We start from the raw sequence: 20,501 nt of genomic DNA on the forward strand, positions 1-20,501 counted from the left end.
AAAAAAAAAAAAAAGATGAACTCTGGAGTCAGAGTCTCGGGTTCCGATCCGATCCCCACTCTCTAGCTGTGTGACTTTGAGCAGGCTGCTTCACCTTTCTTCCTTCTGTCTCTCCATCCCCAAATGGGGATAATGATAGTACCGATCTTGAGAGTGTCACTCATTGTCATTATTCGTCTGCTACCTGGAGGCCTCGTGTGGACATCAAACCAAAATCATGCTCTGAGATGGAATGCTCCAGGCACTTGAACTCGGCTGTGCGTTCTGCCTGGCATGCCTTCCACTCTCTGGTCCAGCTGGAGCGTCTCTATTTGTCATTTAGGCCTTACATTTGGGTCACCTCTTCTGTGAAGCCCTCTCAGAGTTCAGGTACCTACCCTGAGCTCCTACAACTCCTATGCACACCCCTAACTGAACTCATGTCACCCAGAATTGTGAGGGGCCCTTTCTTCTCTGTCCACCTCTCCTTATTCCCTATGGTGTGTAGGCAACAAAGACCCTTAATTTCTCTTGGGGTCCCTGGGTGCAGCGAGGTACCAGGCACAGAGGGGACTAGCTGAAAGTCTGCCAACAAAATAAGTCAAGTAGATCCATCTGGGAGACTGTTCCCAGGAGAAACTCTGCCAGAACCCAGGGCTACAGCAGGGGATGGAAGGAAGGAGGGGGAGGGGATTCAAGCAGAGACCACATGGTCACATGAACCCAGCTGGACAGCCACAGGGGAGCTTACCACCCTGTAGCCTTATCCCCAAGACCTAGGTGTCTATGATCTGAGGCCATGAGTTAGTAATAATCAATATAAGCTGGGCACAGGGGCTCAAGCCTATAATCCCAGCACTTTGGGAAGCCGAGGCAGGTAGATCAACTGAGGTCAGGAGTTCGAGACCAGCCTGGCCAACATGGTGAAACCCCGTCTCTACTAAAAATACAAAAATTAGCCGGGCGTGGTGGTGCATGCCTATAATCCCAGCTACTCGGGAGGCTGAGGCAGGAGAATCACTTGAACCCGGGAGGTGGAGGTTGTAGTGAGCCGAGGTGGCACCACTACATTCCAGACTGAGTGACAGAGCAAGATCCTGTCTCAAAAAAATTAATAATAGGCCAGGCGCGGTGGCTCAAGCCTGTAATCCCAGCACTTTGGGAGGCCGAGGCGGGCGGATCACGAGGTCAGGAGATCGAGACCATCCTGGCTAACACGGTGAAACCCCGTCTCTACTAAAAAAATACAAAAAACTAGCTGGGCGAGGTGGCGGGTGCCTGTAATCCCAGCTACTTGGGAGGCTGAGGCAGGAGAATGGCGGGAACCCAGGAGGCGGAGCTTGCAGTGAGCTGAGATCCGGCCACAGCACTCCAGCCTGGGTGACAGAGCGAGACTCCGTCTCAAAATAAAAAAAATAATAATAATAATAAAATAATAACTGCCAACATTTATTGAATGCTTGCTGTATGCATTTTATACATCAACTTGAACAACCCATAAGGGAGATACGATGACCACCTGCATTTTACAGATGAGAAAAACCTCCACAGGGAGGGCAAGTGACTTGCCCAAGGTTACCCAGCCTGAAATAACAGGACTGAGATAGGATCCCAGGCCTTCTCCCTCCAGGACCTGGCTTTTTGACTACTCTGCTGTGATAGGCAAGGAGGAGCCAGTGTTTCCAGCAATATTTATGCATTTTTAANGTGAGCTGAGATCCGGCCACAGCACTCCAGCCTGGGTGACAGAGCGAGACTCCGTCTCAAAATAAAAAAAATAATAATAATAATAAAATAATAACTGCCAACATTTATTGAATGCTTGCTGTATGCATTTTATACATCAACTTGAACAACCCATAAGGGAGATACGATGACCACCTGCATTTTACAGATGAGAAAACCTCCACAGGGAGGGCAAGTGACTTGCCCAAGGTTACCCAGCCTGAAATAACAGGACTGAGATAGGATCCCAGGCCTTCTCCCTCCAGGACCTGGCTTTTTGACTACTCTGCTGTGATAGGCAAGGAGGAGCCAGTGTTTCCAGCAATATTTATGCATTTTTAATAGAACATTCAGAAATCCAAGAGAAAGATGAGGAGGACAAGTTCATTGCTAGCCCTGTAAACGGATGGCAGAGTAATTGGCAAAGAGACGGGGAAAGGTATGCCAGGCAGGGGACAGTGTAAGCAAAGGTGTGGAGGGAGGATCCCAGGGACAGGATCTCTGCATTCCAGAACCCCAGGGGGCAGATGCAGGGGGTTTTGTGGTGGGCAGGGCAGAGGGTGGGAGTCACTGTGGTGACTGTCTGGTCCCAGGGTCACTGGCACTGAGCCACCCTGCGCAGGTGGCGAGAGAAACCAGGCCTCTTGCCATCACCAGGTTCTGCCAACAGGCCTGAGAAGGAACTGACCAACAGCTTTGCACCTTCCCCAAGGACTTCCTTCTCACCCCATAATTATGTAATTACTCACTGGTGGCTCTAGGAAGGCAGGTGAGGCCTCCTGGAGGGAGGAACCTGAATGTCCAAAAAGGTCCCCATGGAGGCTGGGGCTGCTGGGACCCCCACAGTAAGGTCCAGGTAGGGTGGCCGCTTCCTCCTCTCCCAGGAACCCCAACCTGCTGGGCCCAGCTCTGTCGCTGCTGCCAGTGGCGAGAGAGGTGGGTCTCCCCCAGCCTGTTCCAAGTCCTCATTGTCTCCATGCAGCCAGCAGCCAAGACCGGGCCCCACAGAAGCTGGAGAGCCCAGGGGGTAATTTCAGAAATAAGAGGCTTTGGGTTCCCAAAAATTCAGGCTCACTCTATTCTGAGACAAAAACACCTCTGTTTCTGGCTCTCCCTTCTTAGAAGGGCTGTTCCCTTTATAGCCCAGGGCTAAACCAGGGCCAACCAAGGGCTTGCAGAAAGTCGGAGCAGCAGCCACCAGGTGCAGACTGCCCCGGCAGCCTGCCTCCTGCACCCCCACCCAGGCCTTGCCCCCAAACACCCCTGGGAGGGTGAGACAGGCCAGTGAGCTGACAGCTACCTGGGGGCAGAGGCTGAGCAGGGAAGCACTGAAACCTGGGGCAGGGGGAGAACCCAGAGGTGACAGCTCTCCGGGGAAGTGTGGGAACGTCTGCTGGGGGTGGGAGATGAGCCTGTGGCTGGACTGCAGGACCCCAAAGGACAGGCCTGAGAAAGAGGAAATGAGCCCCCTCCTTCTCTAGCCCCCACACTGGTTGAGATCCAGAGATCGTGCTCCTGGGATCCTCCCTCCACGCCTTTGCTTACACTGTCCCCTGCCTGGAGAGGGGTTGGGGTGAGCTGGCTCTGGGCCATCCTGAGTGGGGCCAGGACAGACAGCAGGGCTGGGAGGGAGCCCCCATGGCTAGGTGTGGGGAGGCAGGGAGCTCTGCCTGAGAAGATGCCGGTTCAGGGGACATAATCTCAGTCTCCAGGGAGCAGGGCCCTCTGCGGCCCAGCGGGGCCAAGGGGAGGCTGGCAGAGGTGGGTCTTGGCTGTGACTGAGCCAAATCATTTTCATCAACAGAAAGCCCCCCGAGAGGCAGGCGCTGCCCGAGGTGTGCGGAATGAGCTCCCGGGAGGCGTATGTGAACAAGGGGATGGCTGGAATTTGGCAAAGCATTTATGGACTGGCGAGCTCGCGATGCCAGACCAGTGTTCTCAAAATGCGCTCTATGGAATGCGATGGCAGGATCACTTGGGAAGTTCATCAGAAACACAGGTCCCTGGACCCCAGCATGGACTTGGAGGACACAGAGCCTGGAATCGGGGTTTGTAACAAGCTCCCTCAAACCTGACTCTCATGCACAGTGATGTCTTCAAGCCACTGGACCAGAGGGCCCCTGAGGTCCCTTCTCCAGAGAGAACCTGGATTCTCCCCATTGTGGAGACTGCATTGAAGACAGCAGTATCCCTGCCAGGGGCAGCGGCTCAAGCCTGTAATCCCAGCACGTTGGGAGACTGAGCGGGGGCGGATCACGAGGTCAAGAGATGAAGAGCATCCTGGCCAACATAGTGAACCCCGTCTCTACTAAAATACAAAAATTAGCTGGGCGTGGTGGTGCACACCTGTAGTCCCAGCTACTCGGGAGGCTGAGGCAGGAGAATGGTGTAAACCCGGGAGGCAGAGCTTGCAGTGAGCTGAGATCCGGCCACTGCACTCCAGCCTGGGCGACAGAGCGAGACTCCGTCTCAAAAAAAAAAAAAAAGAAAGAAAGAAAGAAAAAGAGAGAGGAGTGTCCCGAGGAACGGATGATCTGGAAGTCAGCGGGGTCCACACACCCACTCAGGAATCTATAGGACGCAGGTGTGAATTCATTCTATCATAGCCTGGGGTGTCACTGGTGGTTGCCACCATTCTACCTATTGGACAGGTGAGCAAACCAAGACCAGAGAGGTTCAGTCACTTGGCCAGGGCCACACAGCTAGTGAGGAGCTGGGCTAGAAGTGGAAGCAGATGGGCTGCTGCAGAGTCCTCAAGCCTGGGCTCTGCTGCCCTCTGCCCTCTGACCCACCCACAGGCTCCAACCTCCCAGACACCTGCAGTTTCCACCCATTTTCCTATCAGCCATCTGTGGCTTTCTTGGCTACCGAAAGCTGTTCATGTGAATGTGCCCTGCCCTTCGCTCCCTGCTCCCTTGTTCTGTGGCCCCTGTTCACATACACCCTAAGGCCTCCTCCTTCCCTGGGCCCCTGCCGAAAGAGAAGCCGATCTCCTGTCTCAGGAGCAAGTGCCGGCCGACAAAGGGGACCTTCCTCTACTTCCTGCCACAGGCCCTGTCCCCACACACTTCCTGACCCTGCTCTGCTGGGAGGCTACTTCCTCCCCCAGCGCTGGATCCCACCCTCAGCTCACCCTCGAACAGGGCCCCCTCTCTCCTCCTGCTTGCCCCTCCCTGCTCCCTGGAGGCTGTTCTGGCCTCCCGTCTTGAAAAGCAGAAAAGCAATGCCAGCTTCCCGGGATCTTCTGCCAACTCCAGCTACCATGCCCTTTGCTCCTGCCAACTCAACTCCTCAAGGGAATTGTCTACCTTCGGTGTCCTGCTTCCTCTTTCTCGCCCTCCTCACCCTGCTCCAAGCTGGCATCTGCCCCTCCACTGCACAGAAGGGCTCCCCCTCCACCGGCCTTTACAGAGAGGAAGCAGCAACATGGAGGAGCTGAACTACAGGGGCTACAAGGATTGCTCAGCTCTGACCCCCAAAGGCCGCAAAGCATCTTTGGCCACAGGGCTCCAGGAAGGTGGGAAGGCAGGGAAGGGGGCGGGAGGCTCTGGGGCGGTGGACCTTGCAAAGTGTTGGGGCTGGAGGCCTCTAAGCCAAGGAAGGACCATGGGGAGCCCTGAGGTGGGCTGGCTCCTGTCCAGCCGGCTCCCTGGGCAGCTCCCCAGATGGGTAAAACTGTGCGGCTGGCCAGCCCCTAACTCTCCTTCCCCCCTTCCCCCACCTGCCCTCCCCAGCACACGCTCTCCTCTTTAACCCCACAAAGAGCCTGGCTCTGCCAGGTTAATCATTCTTATAAAGGCAGACGCTGGGGGACACACACGGGTGCAGACTTCACATATCTGTGGGGCTGTCATGTGGAAGAGGGAGCTGCGCCGTGGGGGGCAGGTCAGGGAAGCTGCGGGGGCAGGTGCAGCTCCGTCTGGACCACCTCAGAGAGAACCAGCTATGCTGGGGGCACGTTAGTTTCCCTGAGCCTAAAAGCGGACAATCCCATGAATAAAACATCTACCAATGCCTTCCCCTTTCCTGAGCATTCCTGGAGGCCGCCTCGCTCACCCTACCGGGCAGGTGCTGATTACCCCTTTTATAAACAAGGAAACTGAGGCCCAGGGCCATGCAGCAGGTCTGTGGCTGACTCTGGGCTGGAGCCCAAGTCTCCTGTCTGGAGGGAGGGGCAGGGAAGACCTGCCAGCCCTGCAGCTGATCCACTCACCCAGGAGCCAAAGACAGGGCAGGCCTCTCCACACTCGCTGGGCCTGGGCTGTGGGGAGGGGTCAGGGGATCTGCTGGGGAGGGGCAGACATCTTGGCAGGGAGTGAGCATCCCGTCCACAGTAGTATTCAAGCAGGGTTTGTTGACGGAGTAAACGACTATACATACCCATAACTCTTTCAAACTCAGATTCTAGGGCACCATGATTTCTTTGGGGGATAGAAAATGAGAAAATGGAAAATTCTGGATTGCTGTAAGAATCCTAGCCAGCATTCTCTGTGCCAGGCACATGGATCTTCTCATTTCACCTTCACATCAATCCATAAGGCAGGTGCCATTATCATCCCCACTTTCCACATGGGGATACCGAGGCTCAGAGACACACAGTGACTGGCCTAAGGCCACACAGCTCATTAGTGGCAGGACCAGGGCTGACAGCCAGGTCTGTTTTCTGAATCCAGGCTTGTACCGCGACATTGAACTGCCCTCAGGACAGCTCTCAGCCGACGGCCAGGCTGGTCCAGTTCCCTTGTGGCCAGCACCAAGCTGCCAGGAGATGGAAGGAAGGCTCTCGGGGTGCTCACAGGCCCAGGGCCCTGCGTTATCTACAAAGGCACAACCCTTCATGGTGTTCAAAGTCCTTCCCTGTATGCCTCCCAGAAGGAGACAAGGAGGCTGGACGAAGGGCGTGGGGCTCAGGGAGGGGCCGTGTGGGACTCTGGATGCAGCAGTCATGTGATCAAGACAGTATCAGGCCTCTGACAAGCAGGGCTGATCCTTGCATGGCAGCCTGTGACACACAAGTTGGTGTGGGCTGGCGCAGTGGGCCTCAGTGGCTACTGCCCCAAAGGATAGCATCCCGTCTGCACGCCTCAGAGTGGAGGCCAAGGAGCCTGCTTGCTGAGAAGCTATAGAAAGGAGGGAGGGGCCAGGCACAGTGGCTCACGCCTGTAATCCCAGCACTTTGGTAGGCCAAGGCGGGCAGATCACCTGAGGTCAGGAGTTCAAGACCAGCCTGGCCAATATGGTGAAGCCCCATCTCTACTAAAAATACAAAATTAGGCGGGTATGGTGGCGGGTGCCTGTAGTCTCTGCTACTTGGGAGGCTGAGGCAGGAGAATCAGTTGAACTCAGGAGGCGGAGGTTGCAGTGAGCCGAGATCGGGCTATTGCACTCCAGCCTGGGCAACAAGAGTACTCAGTCTCCAAAAAAAAAAGAGAGGGAGCCCAGGGAGTCAAAATGCGTAGGTTCCAGCCCTGGATCCCTGCGTTGGGGCTGTGTGACTTTGGAACAGGCACCTGCCTTCTCTGAACCTCCATTTGTTCATCTGCAAAATGGGGATGATGGTCAGAGACGTCTGGGAGTGTCAGAGGCCTCTGGTCCAAGGTAACCGTGAATGACTTTGGTCCCCTGATGCATGGTCTCTGACGCCATTGCCAGGCAGCTGCTCACCAGCAGAGGTCCAGTCCTGAGCTGGACTCTGTCTAGCTCCCCCTGCTCAGCCCCCTACCCCGACTCCCGCACCTACCAGCAGGATGTCGGCAACCACTGCCCAGTTGCAGGACAGAAGCAGCTCCCCAAGGCCCAGGAACACCTGTGGACAGAGGGTGGCCTCAGTGAGGATTCCCAGACCCCAACCTGTTGCTCCCCACCTATTGTGTGCCAGCCAGCGTGCCCAGCCCCAGGCACCCCACCAAAGGCCCCTCCAGGCCATCCCCCTCCCCGTGGAGCAGCACAGGGAGGTGGGCAAGGCCCGGGACACCCATCGTGCAGACGGTCAAACTGAGCCTGGTCAAGGACGGGGCTTGTCTGGGGTCACCAGCTGACCCTGAGCAAAGCCTGCCTGGGGCATGAGGCTTACGGCCCCTGCCCAGTGCCCACCCCCAGCTCTGCTCCCAGTGTCCTCTGGTTACCACAAGCCCGGAACCTGCCCCCCCTTCACCTCGTGCCAAGGGATTAGGACAATCCTCATTCCCCTCACTCAAGAAGAGTTTAATGAAGCAGCAAGAAGAAAGAAAAAAAAGTCTCATTTCTCAAAGCTTCCAAGAGCTTATTGCAAGGGTGGAATTAGTCATTCCTGGATCACGGGGCTGTCCCCAGGGTAGCCCAGGCTCAGGCACCCGAAGACCTGATGATCAGTGGCTGGGGAGCACCCGGGACAGAGGACCTGAAGGGCCACCGCCCGAGCACCCACCACGCACCAGCCCTGTCCTCTCTTGTGACCCTGTCTAACTCCTCAGGTTAGGTGCCCTATAAGGCAGATGTCATTACACCCATTTCACAGATAAACTCAGGCCAGAGGGCACGCATCGAGCCACATCCTGATGAGCGCCCCCCACCCCCCGCCCCGTGATGGCCTGTGCATGGTGAGGGTGAAGAGGCCACTGGGAGGAGGGGGGGTTCCCAGCATCCACAGAGCCTGGTGAGGCTAGCACCAGGGAATCAGAGGACAGCCCGAGATGGGCAGGGAGTCCCTGGCGGAGGTGGCACGGGGGAGAACCCTGAAGGACAGTCAGGATCAGGACGGGCCCAGGACAGCCACAAGACCACGCCAGCCGGGGACCCACGGGAGCGGAGGCAAGGGGCTGGGATGTGCCTATCATGCTGGGCGGGGCAGGAACGTGGCCCAGCTCTGGTGGAGGGAGAGCAGAACCAGCCAAGGAGCCCAAGCAGCCATGCGCTCTCCTGGTCTAACTCAGCCCCTGGGACTTCAGTGCCTGGTCCCTGGCACCCAAACTGAGAGGCCCCTGAGGGCAGGTGGGTCTCCCTCAGGCCTGGGACATGGGGCCGGGCACCCACAGGGGCAGAAATCAAGAAGTTGTTGGCAGACAGGTCTCAGGTGGGGCCTGGGCAGCTGCAGATCCGCATTCCAGCCTAGCAGGGTCTGCCAGCTGCCTCCTGGGGCCACATGAAAGCCTGGCCTGACTCACACCCTCCTCCCTTCGACTTTTTCCGGGCACCTGCACCTGGCCCTCCAGGCCTCTCCCCGCTTTACGACACCAGTGTCTGCCTCTACCACCTCCCTCTCCGTGCAGCCCAGGCACCCCGTCCCCCAACCAGCCCCCCGTTTTGCTCTCCTTGGCCACTCCACACCCATAGGACATGCTGAAATACACCTTTTCCTTCCTCCAGCTGGGGCAGGGTGGATCCCGGCCCCAAAATAGAGCCCATCAGAGGGAGGCTGCAGCTACAATGGGGCCTTTCAGACTAAAGCCGCCCGAGGATGCCAGGTCTCCTCAGACACACCTGGAGGCCGGCACCGCGCCACCAAATCCTTGTCTCCGCTTGGCAGCTTTGAGAGGCAAAAGGCTCGGCTGCGGAGAGACCACCTTCTAATCCTGTAATTACAGAGTCTCCTGGGGCGGCGGCCACCAGGGCTGACTCAGCTCCAGGAGGGGTTCCACAGCCCAGGGGTGTGACCTCCTGGGGTGGATGGGCCCAGCCACACCCTGCCTTGCTGAGCGGGCCTGGGGAGGCCACCACCTCTGGACCCTGGTTTCCCCAACGGTACAATGCCAGGTTGCCCCAGATACTCCACCAGGACCCTCCAGCACCAGCAGTCCCTGCTTGTTAAGCTGGTAACCCTGCTTTGCACTGGGGTTCCTCACAGGCCAGTGCACACTGGGTCCTAGAGCTCAGTGGCTTCCACGAGCAGTTCAAACCTGGGCTCCACAACTCAAAAGCAAAGCAAACACACAAAAAGTGCTCTGGGGCTGGGCGCCATGGCTCACGCCTGTAATCCTAGCACTTTGGGAGGCCGAGGTGGGCAGATCACAAGGTCAGAAGATCGAGACCATCCTGGCTAACACAGTGAAACCCCGTTTCTACTAAAAATACAAAGAAAAAATTAGCCAGGCGTGGTGGCGGGCACCTGTAGTCCCAGCTACTCAGGAGGCTGAGGCAGGAGAATGGCATGAACCCGGGAGGTAGAGCTTGCAGTGAGCCGGGATCGCGCCACTGCACTCCAGTCTGGGCAAGAGAGTGAGACTCTTGCCTCAAAAAATAAATAAATAAAAAATAAAGGGGCTCTGGTTTGTGGAATTCAGTTGACTGTTCGCAGCTGCTCCTACATGGGCATCTCAGTCCTGCAGTCCCAGGTCCCTCCTGGACACTCCCTCCTGGACACTCCCTCCTGGACGGCCACAGGCACCTCACACTGAACAGCTGCCTAAACTCATTTTCTCCCCTGTCCCCAAACATCTCTGTTCCTGCCCAGTGTGGCTGAGCCAGCCAGGACACAGGCCCCAGGCGCAGACTGGTCAGCAAGCTGCTGGAGCTGATCTCCTCTGGCTCAGGAATAGCGCTCGGTCCCCATCACCCAGGCCAGACGCTGGGGTTGGGGGTTCCCTACATGCCTTGCTCACCCTCACACCCCTCATCACTGATTTCTGTCCATTTTGCATCCTGCACATTCCTTGAATCTGCCTCTTTCTCCTGTCCATGGCCTCTGGCCAGTGCACTCCAGGCCTCCCCAGTCGTCTCCTCCCCAGTTTCCCAGGCCCCACCATCCCTCCAGACACCAGCCCTGGAGGGGACTTCCGAAAGAGAAATCTGACTCTGCCCCTGTCTCAGCAGAGTCTGTGTGGCCTCCCTGCACCCTGACTTAGATCCCTCTGGGAGATAGGGCCTGGGAACACTGCCTGGAGCCTGAGAAACATGGAGCCCCTCAGTCCCTGGCCTCTGCCATTCCAGACCAAGATAATTTCCCCCTCGAGCTAGGAAAGTGATGATAAATGTCCCTGGCTTTAGTCATCCCCGGCCACAGAGACCCACACGCATAGGTATCCATGCTCACACTGTCACGCAGGCAGCCGCGTGAACATGCCCAGACACACGCACAGCCAAGGCCTCCCACACGTGCACACGAGATCAACACACAAGCACACTCACACACAAGCACACTCACATGCATGCACCCACACACGGACACTCTCAACCTGAGACACACACAAAGAATTCACACGCCACAACTACGTACAGATGTAGGCAATGAGGAGCCATTCAAACTATCAAAACGTGTGAGGCAAGAGCACCAGAAACATGATGGTTATAAACCCTGGCACAGGCTCGTTGGGGTGGACTTGCCGAATAACAACCTGGCATGTGCCCATGCATCCCTGTGGTCTCATGATAAGCATAGTAATTATGCACACACACACACACACGTACACAAACATGCTTGTGTCTTCACTCTTGTGCACATCCATGCACAAGAGTGGATGTGCGCACACTTAGATCTTCACACACACATTCCTCTCCTCTTGTCCACCTGCACGCGCAGGTTGGCAGGAGGAGGAAGCAGGTGGAAACGGTCAGCCCCTGTGGCGTGGCAGTGGCAGTGCCTTCAATCTTGGTTCAGCTCAGTCTTCCAACTGGGCGGTAACTGACTCTGAACTGCGAAGAGTGGATTCTGGGCCCACCAAGAAAGGAAAACGCCAGCATCCCGTAGGGTCTCGCTGTGCCCGGGGCAGAGCTGAGACCCAAGCCTCCTCTCTCACGGACCAACTCTCTGCCTGAGCCAGTCAGGACACAGACCAGCCGCCAGCAAGCTGCTGCACCGTCTGGCACGCTTTGTCCCTGGGCTTGCCAACCTGTAATTGCAACGACTGGCATTGGGGCACAAGGGTACCACCTGGTTTCCAGGGGCCGACGGCAGCCCAACAAGCCAGTGGGCAGGCAGGTGGGGAGTGAGGCAGTGAAGGGAGCAAAAGCTTTGCGCCCTCCCAGAGAATTCGGCTGAGATTGTGTGCTCTCCTGGTGTGCCATGCTGCCAGCCAACAGACACCTGTTACATCTTGGCAGGGCTGTGGGGCCCTCAGAGGAAGGATGAGTGGGCCTGTCTCAGCCCCTCTCACACAGCGCCTGGTGGGGCCTGGTTACTCCAGCCCAGAAAGCCAGGTAGAAAGGGCTTATCCAAGAGGCTCCCCAAGGGCCAAGTCTGGGAAGTGGTAGGAACGCTCCCCAGAGTTGGGGAGCTCACATAGCCCAGCTTTCCATACCACTCCAGGGACCAGACAGCAGATCCCACAGCCATCCCCTGCATCCTGGGCTGACCCTTGAGGACAGCTATGGTGGACTACACCCTGGCTGATCTCTGCCAACCACCCTGTAAGCTCCCCTGTGGACGCCAGATGGGCAGTTATCAGGCCTCCATCCCAGGTCCTCACGCAGGAGTCTTCAGGACTGGGAAGGGGCTGGGCACGGTGGCTCCCACCTGTAATCCCAGCAATTTGGGAAGCCGAGGCAGGCGAATCACTTGAGGCCAGGAGTTTGAGACCAGCCTGACCAACATGGTAAAACCCCTTCTCTACTAAAAATACAAAAATTAGCCAGGTGTGGTGACGGGCGCCTGTAATCCCAGCTACTCGGGAGGCTGATGCAGGAGAATCGGTTGTGCCTGTGAGGGGGAGGCTGACAGATCGTGCCTGCACTCCGGCCTGGGCAAAAGAGTGAGACTCTCTCTTAAAAAAAAAAAAAGACTGGGAAGGGCAGTGTCCTCTCCTGGATCTAAAGGCCTCAGTGACAGCCATGTTGGCTCTGCTCTGTGCAGTGGTGGCCACGTCTCTCCTTGGGCAAGGAGGGAACTCAGAGTTATGATCAAGTTTGGGCAGGAAACAGCCTTCAAGATCACCAGGGTCAACTCCTGCGCAAAGATGGAGGATTGAAAGTTGCGTCATAGACTTAAGTTTCCACGCAGAAGCAAAAAATAGTAAGCCAGAAAAAAAGTGATTTCTTTTTTTACCAAAGAAAAGAACAAAACCTAGCAAAATGAACATTCCCTACTGGCAGCCAGGCGCAGTGGCTCACACCTGTAATCTCAACACTTTGGGAGGCTCAGGCAGGAGGATTGCTTGATCCCAGGAATTCAAGACCAGCCTAGACAGCATAGCCTCTATCTCTACAAATAATTAAAAAATTAGCCGGGCACGGTGGCATGCACCTGTGGTCCCACCTATTCCAGAGGCTGAGGCGGGGAGGATCCCTTAAGCCTGAGAGGTTGGGGCCGCAGGGAGTGAGACATGATCACACCACTGCACTCCAGCCTGGGTGAACGGCAAGATCCTCAAAAAAATAAAATAAAAAAATAAAAAAAAATTGGCAGCCAAGCAAAAGAGCAGACAATTCTGTAGAAGAGGGTATTACCCTTCTAGGCTTCCCCTCCTCACAGTCATTCACTAACACCCCCATATCTGGAGGGAGATAAACTGAGTAGTGTCCCTGAGAGCCAGCAGGGAGAGCTGCTGGGGAGAGACAAGTAAAACCAGAGAAAGCCAACAATGACTCCAATCACTGACTCCACTCAAGGCCCGAGGGCAACCCCCGTCTCAGAAGGGAATGCACCCAGTAATTAAGTAGAATGAACCGTGTTATAGAGCATTTACCTGAATCCCAGAAGACAGAGCAGACAGCCCAGGTGTTTTTACAGGTGCCTCATTTGCCTGAGCCCTGCATTTCCCTCCGGCAACAGAAAAGTCTGCAGAGCCTAAGCTCAACTCAGACTGCATTACCTTTGGACAACAGAATGGTCACAGAGAAGGCAGGGAGAGTCAAAGACACAAAGTCACCCACACTAGCACACAACCACACTATTATCAAAGCGAATCCAGTTTCTGAGCAGAGCTGCCCACACCCAGCTCAGAGGAAAGTCACTCAGCATGTAAACTCTGGATACATATTGTAGAAAAGCAAAGAAGGAAGGAAAGGAGGGCGATAAGGAGAAAAAAATCCAACCTGGCCGGGAGCAGTGGCTCACGCCTGTAATCCCAACACTTTGGGAGGCCGAGGCGGGTGGATCACTTGAGGTGAGGAGCTCGAGACTAGCCTGGCCAACATGGTGAAACCCCATCTCTACTAAAAAGTACAAAAATTGACTGGTGTCGTGGAGCACGCCTGTAGTACCAGCTACTCGGGAGGCTAAGGCAGGACAATCGCTTGAACCCAGGAGGCAGAGGTTGCAGTGAGCTGAGATTGTGCCATTGCACTCCAGCTTGGGCGACAGCGTGAGACTCTGTCTCAAAAAAAAAAAAAAAAAATCCAACCTAAAAGATAGGTAATAAGAGAAGGAGCGGAAGGAAATTCTTTATATTGGCTTCACGTTATAAAACAATGCAATGAGAATAGTAATTCAGACTGGGCACAGTGGCGCATGTCTGTAATCCCAGCACTTTGGGAGGCCGAGGAGGGTGGATCACTTGATCTGAGGAGTTTGACACCAGCCTAGGCAACATGGCAAAACCCTGTCTCTACGAAAAATAGAAAAATTAGCTGGGTGTGGTAGTGCATGCCTGTGGTCCCAGCTACTCAGGAGGCTGAGGTGGGAGGATCATTTGAGCCCAGGAGGTCGAGGCTGCAGAGAGCCATGACTGCATCACTGCACTCCAGCCTTCGTGACAGAGTAAGACCCTGTCTCAAAATAAATAAATAAATAAATAAATAAATAAATAAATAAATAAATAAATATCAAAGAAAAGACAATCTCATGCATAAATGAACCAAAAGAAAATAAACTCTCTAGCCTTTTGGGGACGGGGTGGATAAAAATTTCTTAATCACAAAATCTACCCAGTTAGGAGTTGAAGCAAAATAAAGAACTCAGGAATACAGAATCTGTGTAAACAGACTGATAACAAACCTTGAATCTACTTAAATAAGAAACTATTGTCAAGTCACTACAAGGATGATGCTTAAAGAACAGACTGTGGCCGGGTGCGGTGGTTCACGCCTGTAATCCCAGCACTTTGAGAGGCTGAGGCAGGCAGATCACCTGAGGCTGGAGGTTCGCGACCAGCCTGACCAACATAGAGAAACCCTGTCTCTGCTAAAAATACAAAATTAGCTGGGCCATGGTGTCGCATGTCTATAGTCCCAGCTACTCAGGAGGCTGAAGCAGGAGAATCACTTGAAGCCGGGAGGTGGAGGTAGTGGTGAGCCGAGATCATGCCATTGCACTCCAGCCTGGGTAACAAGAGTGAAACTCCGTCTCAAAATAAAAGCAAAAAAAAAAAAACAACAAAAAAAAAAAAAAAAAAAAAAAAAAAAAACCAACAGAAAAAACCCCAAACAAAACAACAACAGACTGTGAATGCTCTAGAAAAGTAAAATAATAATATAACTAACAAAAATCAGGAGATTGGGGAGAGAAGGGAGAGAGGAGGTAGAAGAAGGCTGCTGTCCACTTTCATAGCTCGTATTCATCAATAAGTCCACGGTTTTACAACTAATTCAAACTTAATTCCTTTGATTTCACTTCAGTTTCTTCAAGTGGATTCATATAAATTAAACATATTATATGATTCTATTTATATGAATTATCCACAACAGACAAATCTATAAAGACAGAAAATAGATGTAGCAGCTACCTAGGGCCAGGGCTGGGGAGCAGAGAGATAGATTGGAGGGAAATGGGGGTGACTGCTAATAGGCATGAAATTTCTTTTTGGGGTGAGCAAAATGTTCTAAAATTGATGTGATGATGGTTGTTCAACTCTGTGGATGTACTAAAAACCAGTGAATTATACACTTTATTGGGTGAACTGTCTGATATATGAATTATTACTAATATTATTTTGAGACAGGGTCTTGCTCTGTCACCCAGGCTGGAGTGCAGTGGTGTGATCTTGGCTCACTGCAGCTTCTGCCTCCTGGGTTCAAGCGATTCTTATCCTCGGCCTCCCAAGTAGCTGAGATTACAAAGCACCTACCACCACACCTGGCTAATTTTTGTACTTTTTAAAAAAATATTTATTTATTTATTTTGAGATGGAGTCTCACTCTGTCGCCCAGACTGGAGTGCAGTGGCGCAATCTCGGCTCACTGCAAGCTCCGCCTCCCAGGTTCATGCCATTCTTCTGCCTCAGCCTCCCGAGTAGCTGGGACTACAGGTGCCCGCCACCTCGCCTGGCCAATTTTTTGTATTTTTAGTAGAGACGGGGTTTCACTATGTTAGCCAGGATGGTCTCGATCTCCTGACCTCGTGATCCGCCTGCCTCAGCCTCCCAAAGTGCTGGGTTTACAGGCGTGAGCCACCACGCCTGGCCCATAATTTTGTATTTTAGTAGAGATAGGGTTTCACCATGTTGGCCAGGCGGGTCTCGAACTCCTGACCTCAAGTGATCCACCTGCCTCAGCCTCTCAAAGTACTGGGTTTACAGGCATGAGCCACTGCGCCCAACCTGAGATATGAATTGTATCTCTATAAATCTGTTTTTAAAAATTGCACTGCCATATGACCCCAGCTTAATAAAACGATTTCTACCTACCCATAAGCCTGTGAATGGATAGAAAGACACATATATGGTCTCGATCTCCTGACCTCGTGATCCGCCTGCCTCAGCCTCCCAAAGTGCTGGGTTTACAGGCGTGAGCCACCACGCCTGGCCCATAATTTTGTATTTTAGTAGAGATAGGGTTTCACCATGTTGGCCAGGCGGGTCTCGAACTCCTGACCTCAAGTGATCCACCTGCCTCAGCCTCTCAAAGTACTGGGTTTACAGGCATGAGCCACTGCGCCCAACCTGAGATATGAATTGTATCTCTATAAATCTGTTTTAAAATTGCACTGCCATATGACCCCAGCTTAATAAAACGATTTCTACCTACCCATAAGCCTGTGAATGGATAGAAAGACACATATATGGAATGATGGTTACCTAATTGAATAACAAATATGGGAGCAAAAAGGCCAAAGTGTGAAGAATTATTCACTCTCGTAGATGAAAACAGGAATAACTGTTATTATCTTCTCTGCACTTTTCTGCTTTTGCTTTGGTTTTTTTAGTGTCCCCCAAATAAAAATACCAAAGTCATTTGATACAGCAAGATAGAGTGAACTGTTGGTCCCACCCTTGACCTCACCACGGCAGCACTGTGCATTCACAGCCATGACTGACGTGTGGCATGTCTCCAAGCCAGAGCTTCAGGTCTCCGCTCATGCCCTTGGTGACCCCATTTGGTCTCATGGCTTGAAATAACCAGCCTAGACCTCTCTCCTGAACTCCAGACTCATACATATCCAATTGTTTTTTTTTTTTTTTTTTTTTTTTTTTGAGATGGAGTCTTGCTCTGTCACCCAGGCTGGTGTGCAGTGGTGTGATCCTGGCTCACTGCAACCTCCACCTCCCAGGTTCAAGTGATTCTCATGCCTCAGCCTCCTAAGTAGCTGGGACTGCAGGCACCCACCACCACGCTCGGCTAATTTCTATATTTTTAGTAGGACATATTTTAGAGAGACCATGTTTGCATTGGGCGTCCAGCCGAATTGCCTCTTAATATGTCCAGTTGAGGCCGGGCACAGTGGCCCATTCCTGTAATCCCAGCACTCTGGGAGGCCAAGGTGAGCGGACCACTTGAGGTCAGGAGTTCAAGACCACCCTGTCCAACATGGTGAAACCCCCTTCTCTACTAAAAATACAAAAATTAGCCGGGTGTGGTGGCAGGTGCCTGTAATCCCAGCTACTCTGGAGGCTGAGGCAGGAGAATCGCTTGAATTCAGGAGGCAGAGGTTGCAGTGAGCCAAGATCACACCACTGCACTCCAGCCTGGGCGACAGAGCAAGATTCTGTCATAAACAAATAAATAAATAAAACAAATAAAATAAATCAGGTGGAAGTGATGCCTTTCAAGTTTCTGGCCTGAGGCTTAACAGACTTTGTAACTTCCACTTTCGCTGCCTTAGAGCACTGTCCTGAGATGGTCATGTAAGGAAGCTGCTCTCGCCTAGGGGACGATGAGCGACCACACAGAGAAGGACGAAGGGGACCCATGGGGCAGCCAGAGGTGAGTAAGGTCAGCGTGGACATTCCAGTGCGGTAATCGTCCAGATGAAAGCCGCCACGTGAGTGGACACAGGCCAACCAGCAGAGGAACCATCCAGCCAGGCCACAGAATCAGAAATAATTGGGCATTGTTTTAAGCCACGAAGTTTTGGGGTGATTTTTTATGCAGTAGTAGATAGCAGATACAACCCCTAAGTCAGATCCTCTCACCTCTGCGCTGGACACTCTGGTGGCTTCCAGTGTCAGTGATATGGGAAGCCAGAGTGAATCTACGTACAAGGCCTTCCATGATCCACACCCTCACTCCCCCATCACCGTGACCTCTGACTTCATCGCCTCTACTGCTCCCTGGCTGACCCCATTCCAGGCACATTTCCCCAACACACCAGTCATGCATTCTCCCTCAGGGCCTCTGCACAGGCTGTCCTCCGCATGGACTGTGCTTCCCTGCTCCACCCCGTACCCACATGGCTTCTTCCCACACTTATTTCTGGAATGTCACTGTCTCAACAAGGCCTCCCCTGGCCCCTTGCATTGCTCCTGTCATTCTCTTTATCCCCTTTCCCTGCTGTTGATCTCCACAGAACTCATCCCCATCTAACATACTATGGTATCTGTTTGTTTGTTTGTTTGTTTGTTGAGAGGGAGTTTTGCTCTGTCACCCAGGCTGGAGTGCAGTGGCGCAATCTTGGCTCACTGCAACCTCTGCCTCCCAGGTTCCAGAGATCCTCCTGCCTCAGCCTTCCTAGTAGCTGGGATTACAGGTGCCCACCACTATGCCCTGCTTATTTTTGTATTTTTAGTAGAGGCAGGGTTTCACTATGTTGGCCAGGCTGGTTTCGAACTCCTGACCTCACGACATCTGCCTGCCTCGGTCTCCCAAAGTGCTGGGATTACAGGTGTGAGCCACTGTGCCTGGCTTTTTTTTTTTTTTTTTTTTTTTGAGACAGAGTCTCGTTCTGTCACCCAGGCTAGAGTGCAAAGGCGCAATCTGAGCTCACTGCAACCTCTGCTTCCTGGGCTCAAGCGATTCTCCTGCCTCAGTCTCCTGAATAGCTGGAATTACAGGCACACACCACCACGCCTGGCTAATTTTTGTATTTTTAGTAGAGGCAGGGTTTCACCATGTTGGCCAGGCTGGTCTCAAACCCCTGACCTCGTGATCTGCCCACCTCGGCCTCCCGAAGTGCTGGGATTTATGGGCATGAGCTACCGTGCCTGGCCTGTGGTGTTGATTTTCCATGCTTATTGTATTACACACACATACTTTTGCCTGCTTTGTTCATGCTGTACCCCAGTGCCTGGAACAGCATATGGCAAAGAGGAGGTGCTGGGGAAATATTTCATACGTGAGTGGACATTGCTGCTCTTCCTGGTGGAGATCTGCCTCTCAGCCACCTGGCCATGGCCATAGGCTTGGCCGTTTGAGGCCTCAAGCACATCTGCTCCTTCAGCCCATGGGGCCAAGCAAGGGTGTGAGGGAGTCCGGGTTTCTCACCTGTGAGACCAAAAGAGCAGCACGGAACTAGAGACCCAGCCTGGTGGGCTTCGCCACTGTGCACACAAACACTTTCCTATGCAATGTTAGATGTCAGCAGGGCCCAGAGGACAGTAGAGAAGGAACCCCTGGGGCATGATGGGAGATTGCATTTTCCAAATATAGCCACTGCAATATTTCCAATTCCACAAGTTCTTGCAGATCACTGATACTCTCATCAAAAGATAGAGTCCATTTCTACTTTTTGCTTTGAAATGGAGTCTCACTCCCTCACCCAGGCTGGAGTGCATTGGTGGCAATCCTGCCTCACTGCAACCTCCACCTCCTGGGTTCAAGTGATTCTCCTGCCTCAGCCTTCCAAGTAGCTGGGATTACAGGCACCTGCCATCATGCCAGGCTAATTTTTGTATTTTTTGATGGGGTTTCACCATGTTGGCTAAGCTGGTCTTGAACTCCTCATCTCAGGTAATCTTCCCGCCTCGGCCTCCCAAAGTGCTGGAATCACAGGCATGAGCCACTATGCATGGCCTAGAGTCCATTTCTTTGCCCCACTAATTTGAGCAGAAAGTTGTGCTCAGGTGAAAAAAAAAAAAATAGCATGCAGAGAATGCAAGTTACATTTACGGTAACTTTCAAGGGTAGGTCATAAAAGGCAACACAGTTCTTTCTACCTGGCCCACTATCTCAGAACATTAGTCCTTGTTTAACCCAGCCACCATGCAGTGAGGAAGGAAGCACAGACCACATGGAGAGGCCACAGACAGGTATACCAGCCAATGGCTTCTGCTAAGGTCTCAGTCAATAGCTAAATCGACTGCCATGCAGGCCCCACCACTTTGATGATCCAGCCCCTCACCCTTATCCAGCCTAGCTAACACCAAGTGGAAAAGAGATGTCATCCCCTCTTGCTCTCAAACCTGGCCTAAACTGCAAATATGTGAGCAAAATAAATGTTTTTGTTGTTTTAAGCCATTACGTTTTGTTACATATGCATAGTAATTATAACAGGCTTGGCCGGGCGTGGTGGCTCACGCCTGTAAACCCAGCACTTTGGGAGGCCAAGGCAGGCAGATCACCTGAAGTCAGGAGTTGGAGACCAGCCTGGCCAACATGGTGAAACCCCATCTCTACTAAAAATACCAAAAATCAGCCGGGTGTAGTGGTGTGCACCTGTAATCCCAGCTACTCAGGAGGCTGAGACAGGAGAATTGCTTGAACCTGGGAGGCGGAGGTTGCAGTGAGCCAAGATTGCACCATTGCACTCCAGCCTGGTCACAGGCTTTTTTTTTTTCTGGAGACAGGGAAAAAAAAAA

General features: G+C 53.2%; 1 protein-coding gene across 3 annotated transcripts in view; it reads right to left on the reverse strand.

Moving 5' to 3' along the window:
* Positions 1 to 20,501, reverse strand: part of SPNS3 (SPNS lysolipid transporter 3, sphingosine-1-phosphate (putative)) — a 59,263-nt gene that overhangs the window by 3,206 nt on the left and 35,556 nt on the right. For all 3 annotated transcript variants that reach the window (XM_017860221.1, XM_017860223.1, XM_017860222.1), the window contains exon 9: positions 7,445 to 7,510. In XM_017860221.1, the coding sequence (XP_017715710.1) occupies positions 7,445 to 7,510 (66 nt within the window). The remainder of the gene's footprint in view (positions 1 to 7,444; positions 7,511 to 20,501) is intronic.

Source organism: Rhinopithecus bieti, unplaced genomic scaffold, assembly GCF_001698545.2.
Source record: "Rhinopithecus bieti isolate Rb0 unplaced genomic scaffold, ASM169854v2 scaffold_54263, whole genome shotgun sequence".
Classification (NCBI taxonomy): domain Eukaryota; kingdom Metazoa; phylum Chordata; class Mammalia; order Primates; family Cercopithecidae; genus Rhinopithecus; species Rhinopithecus bieti.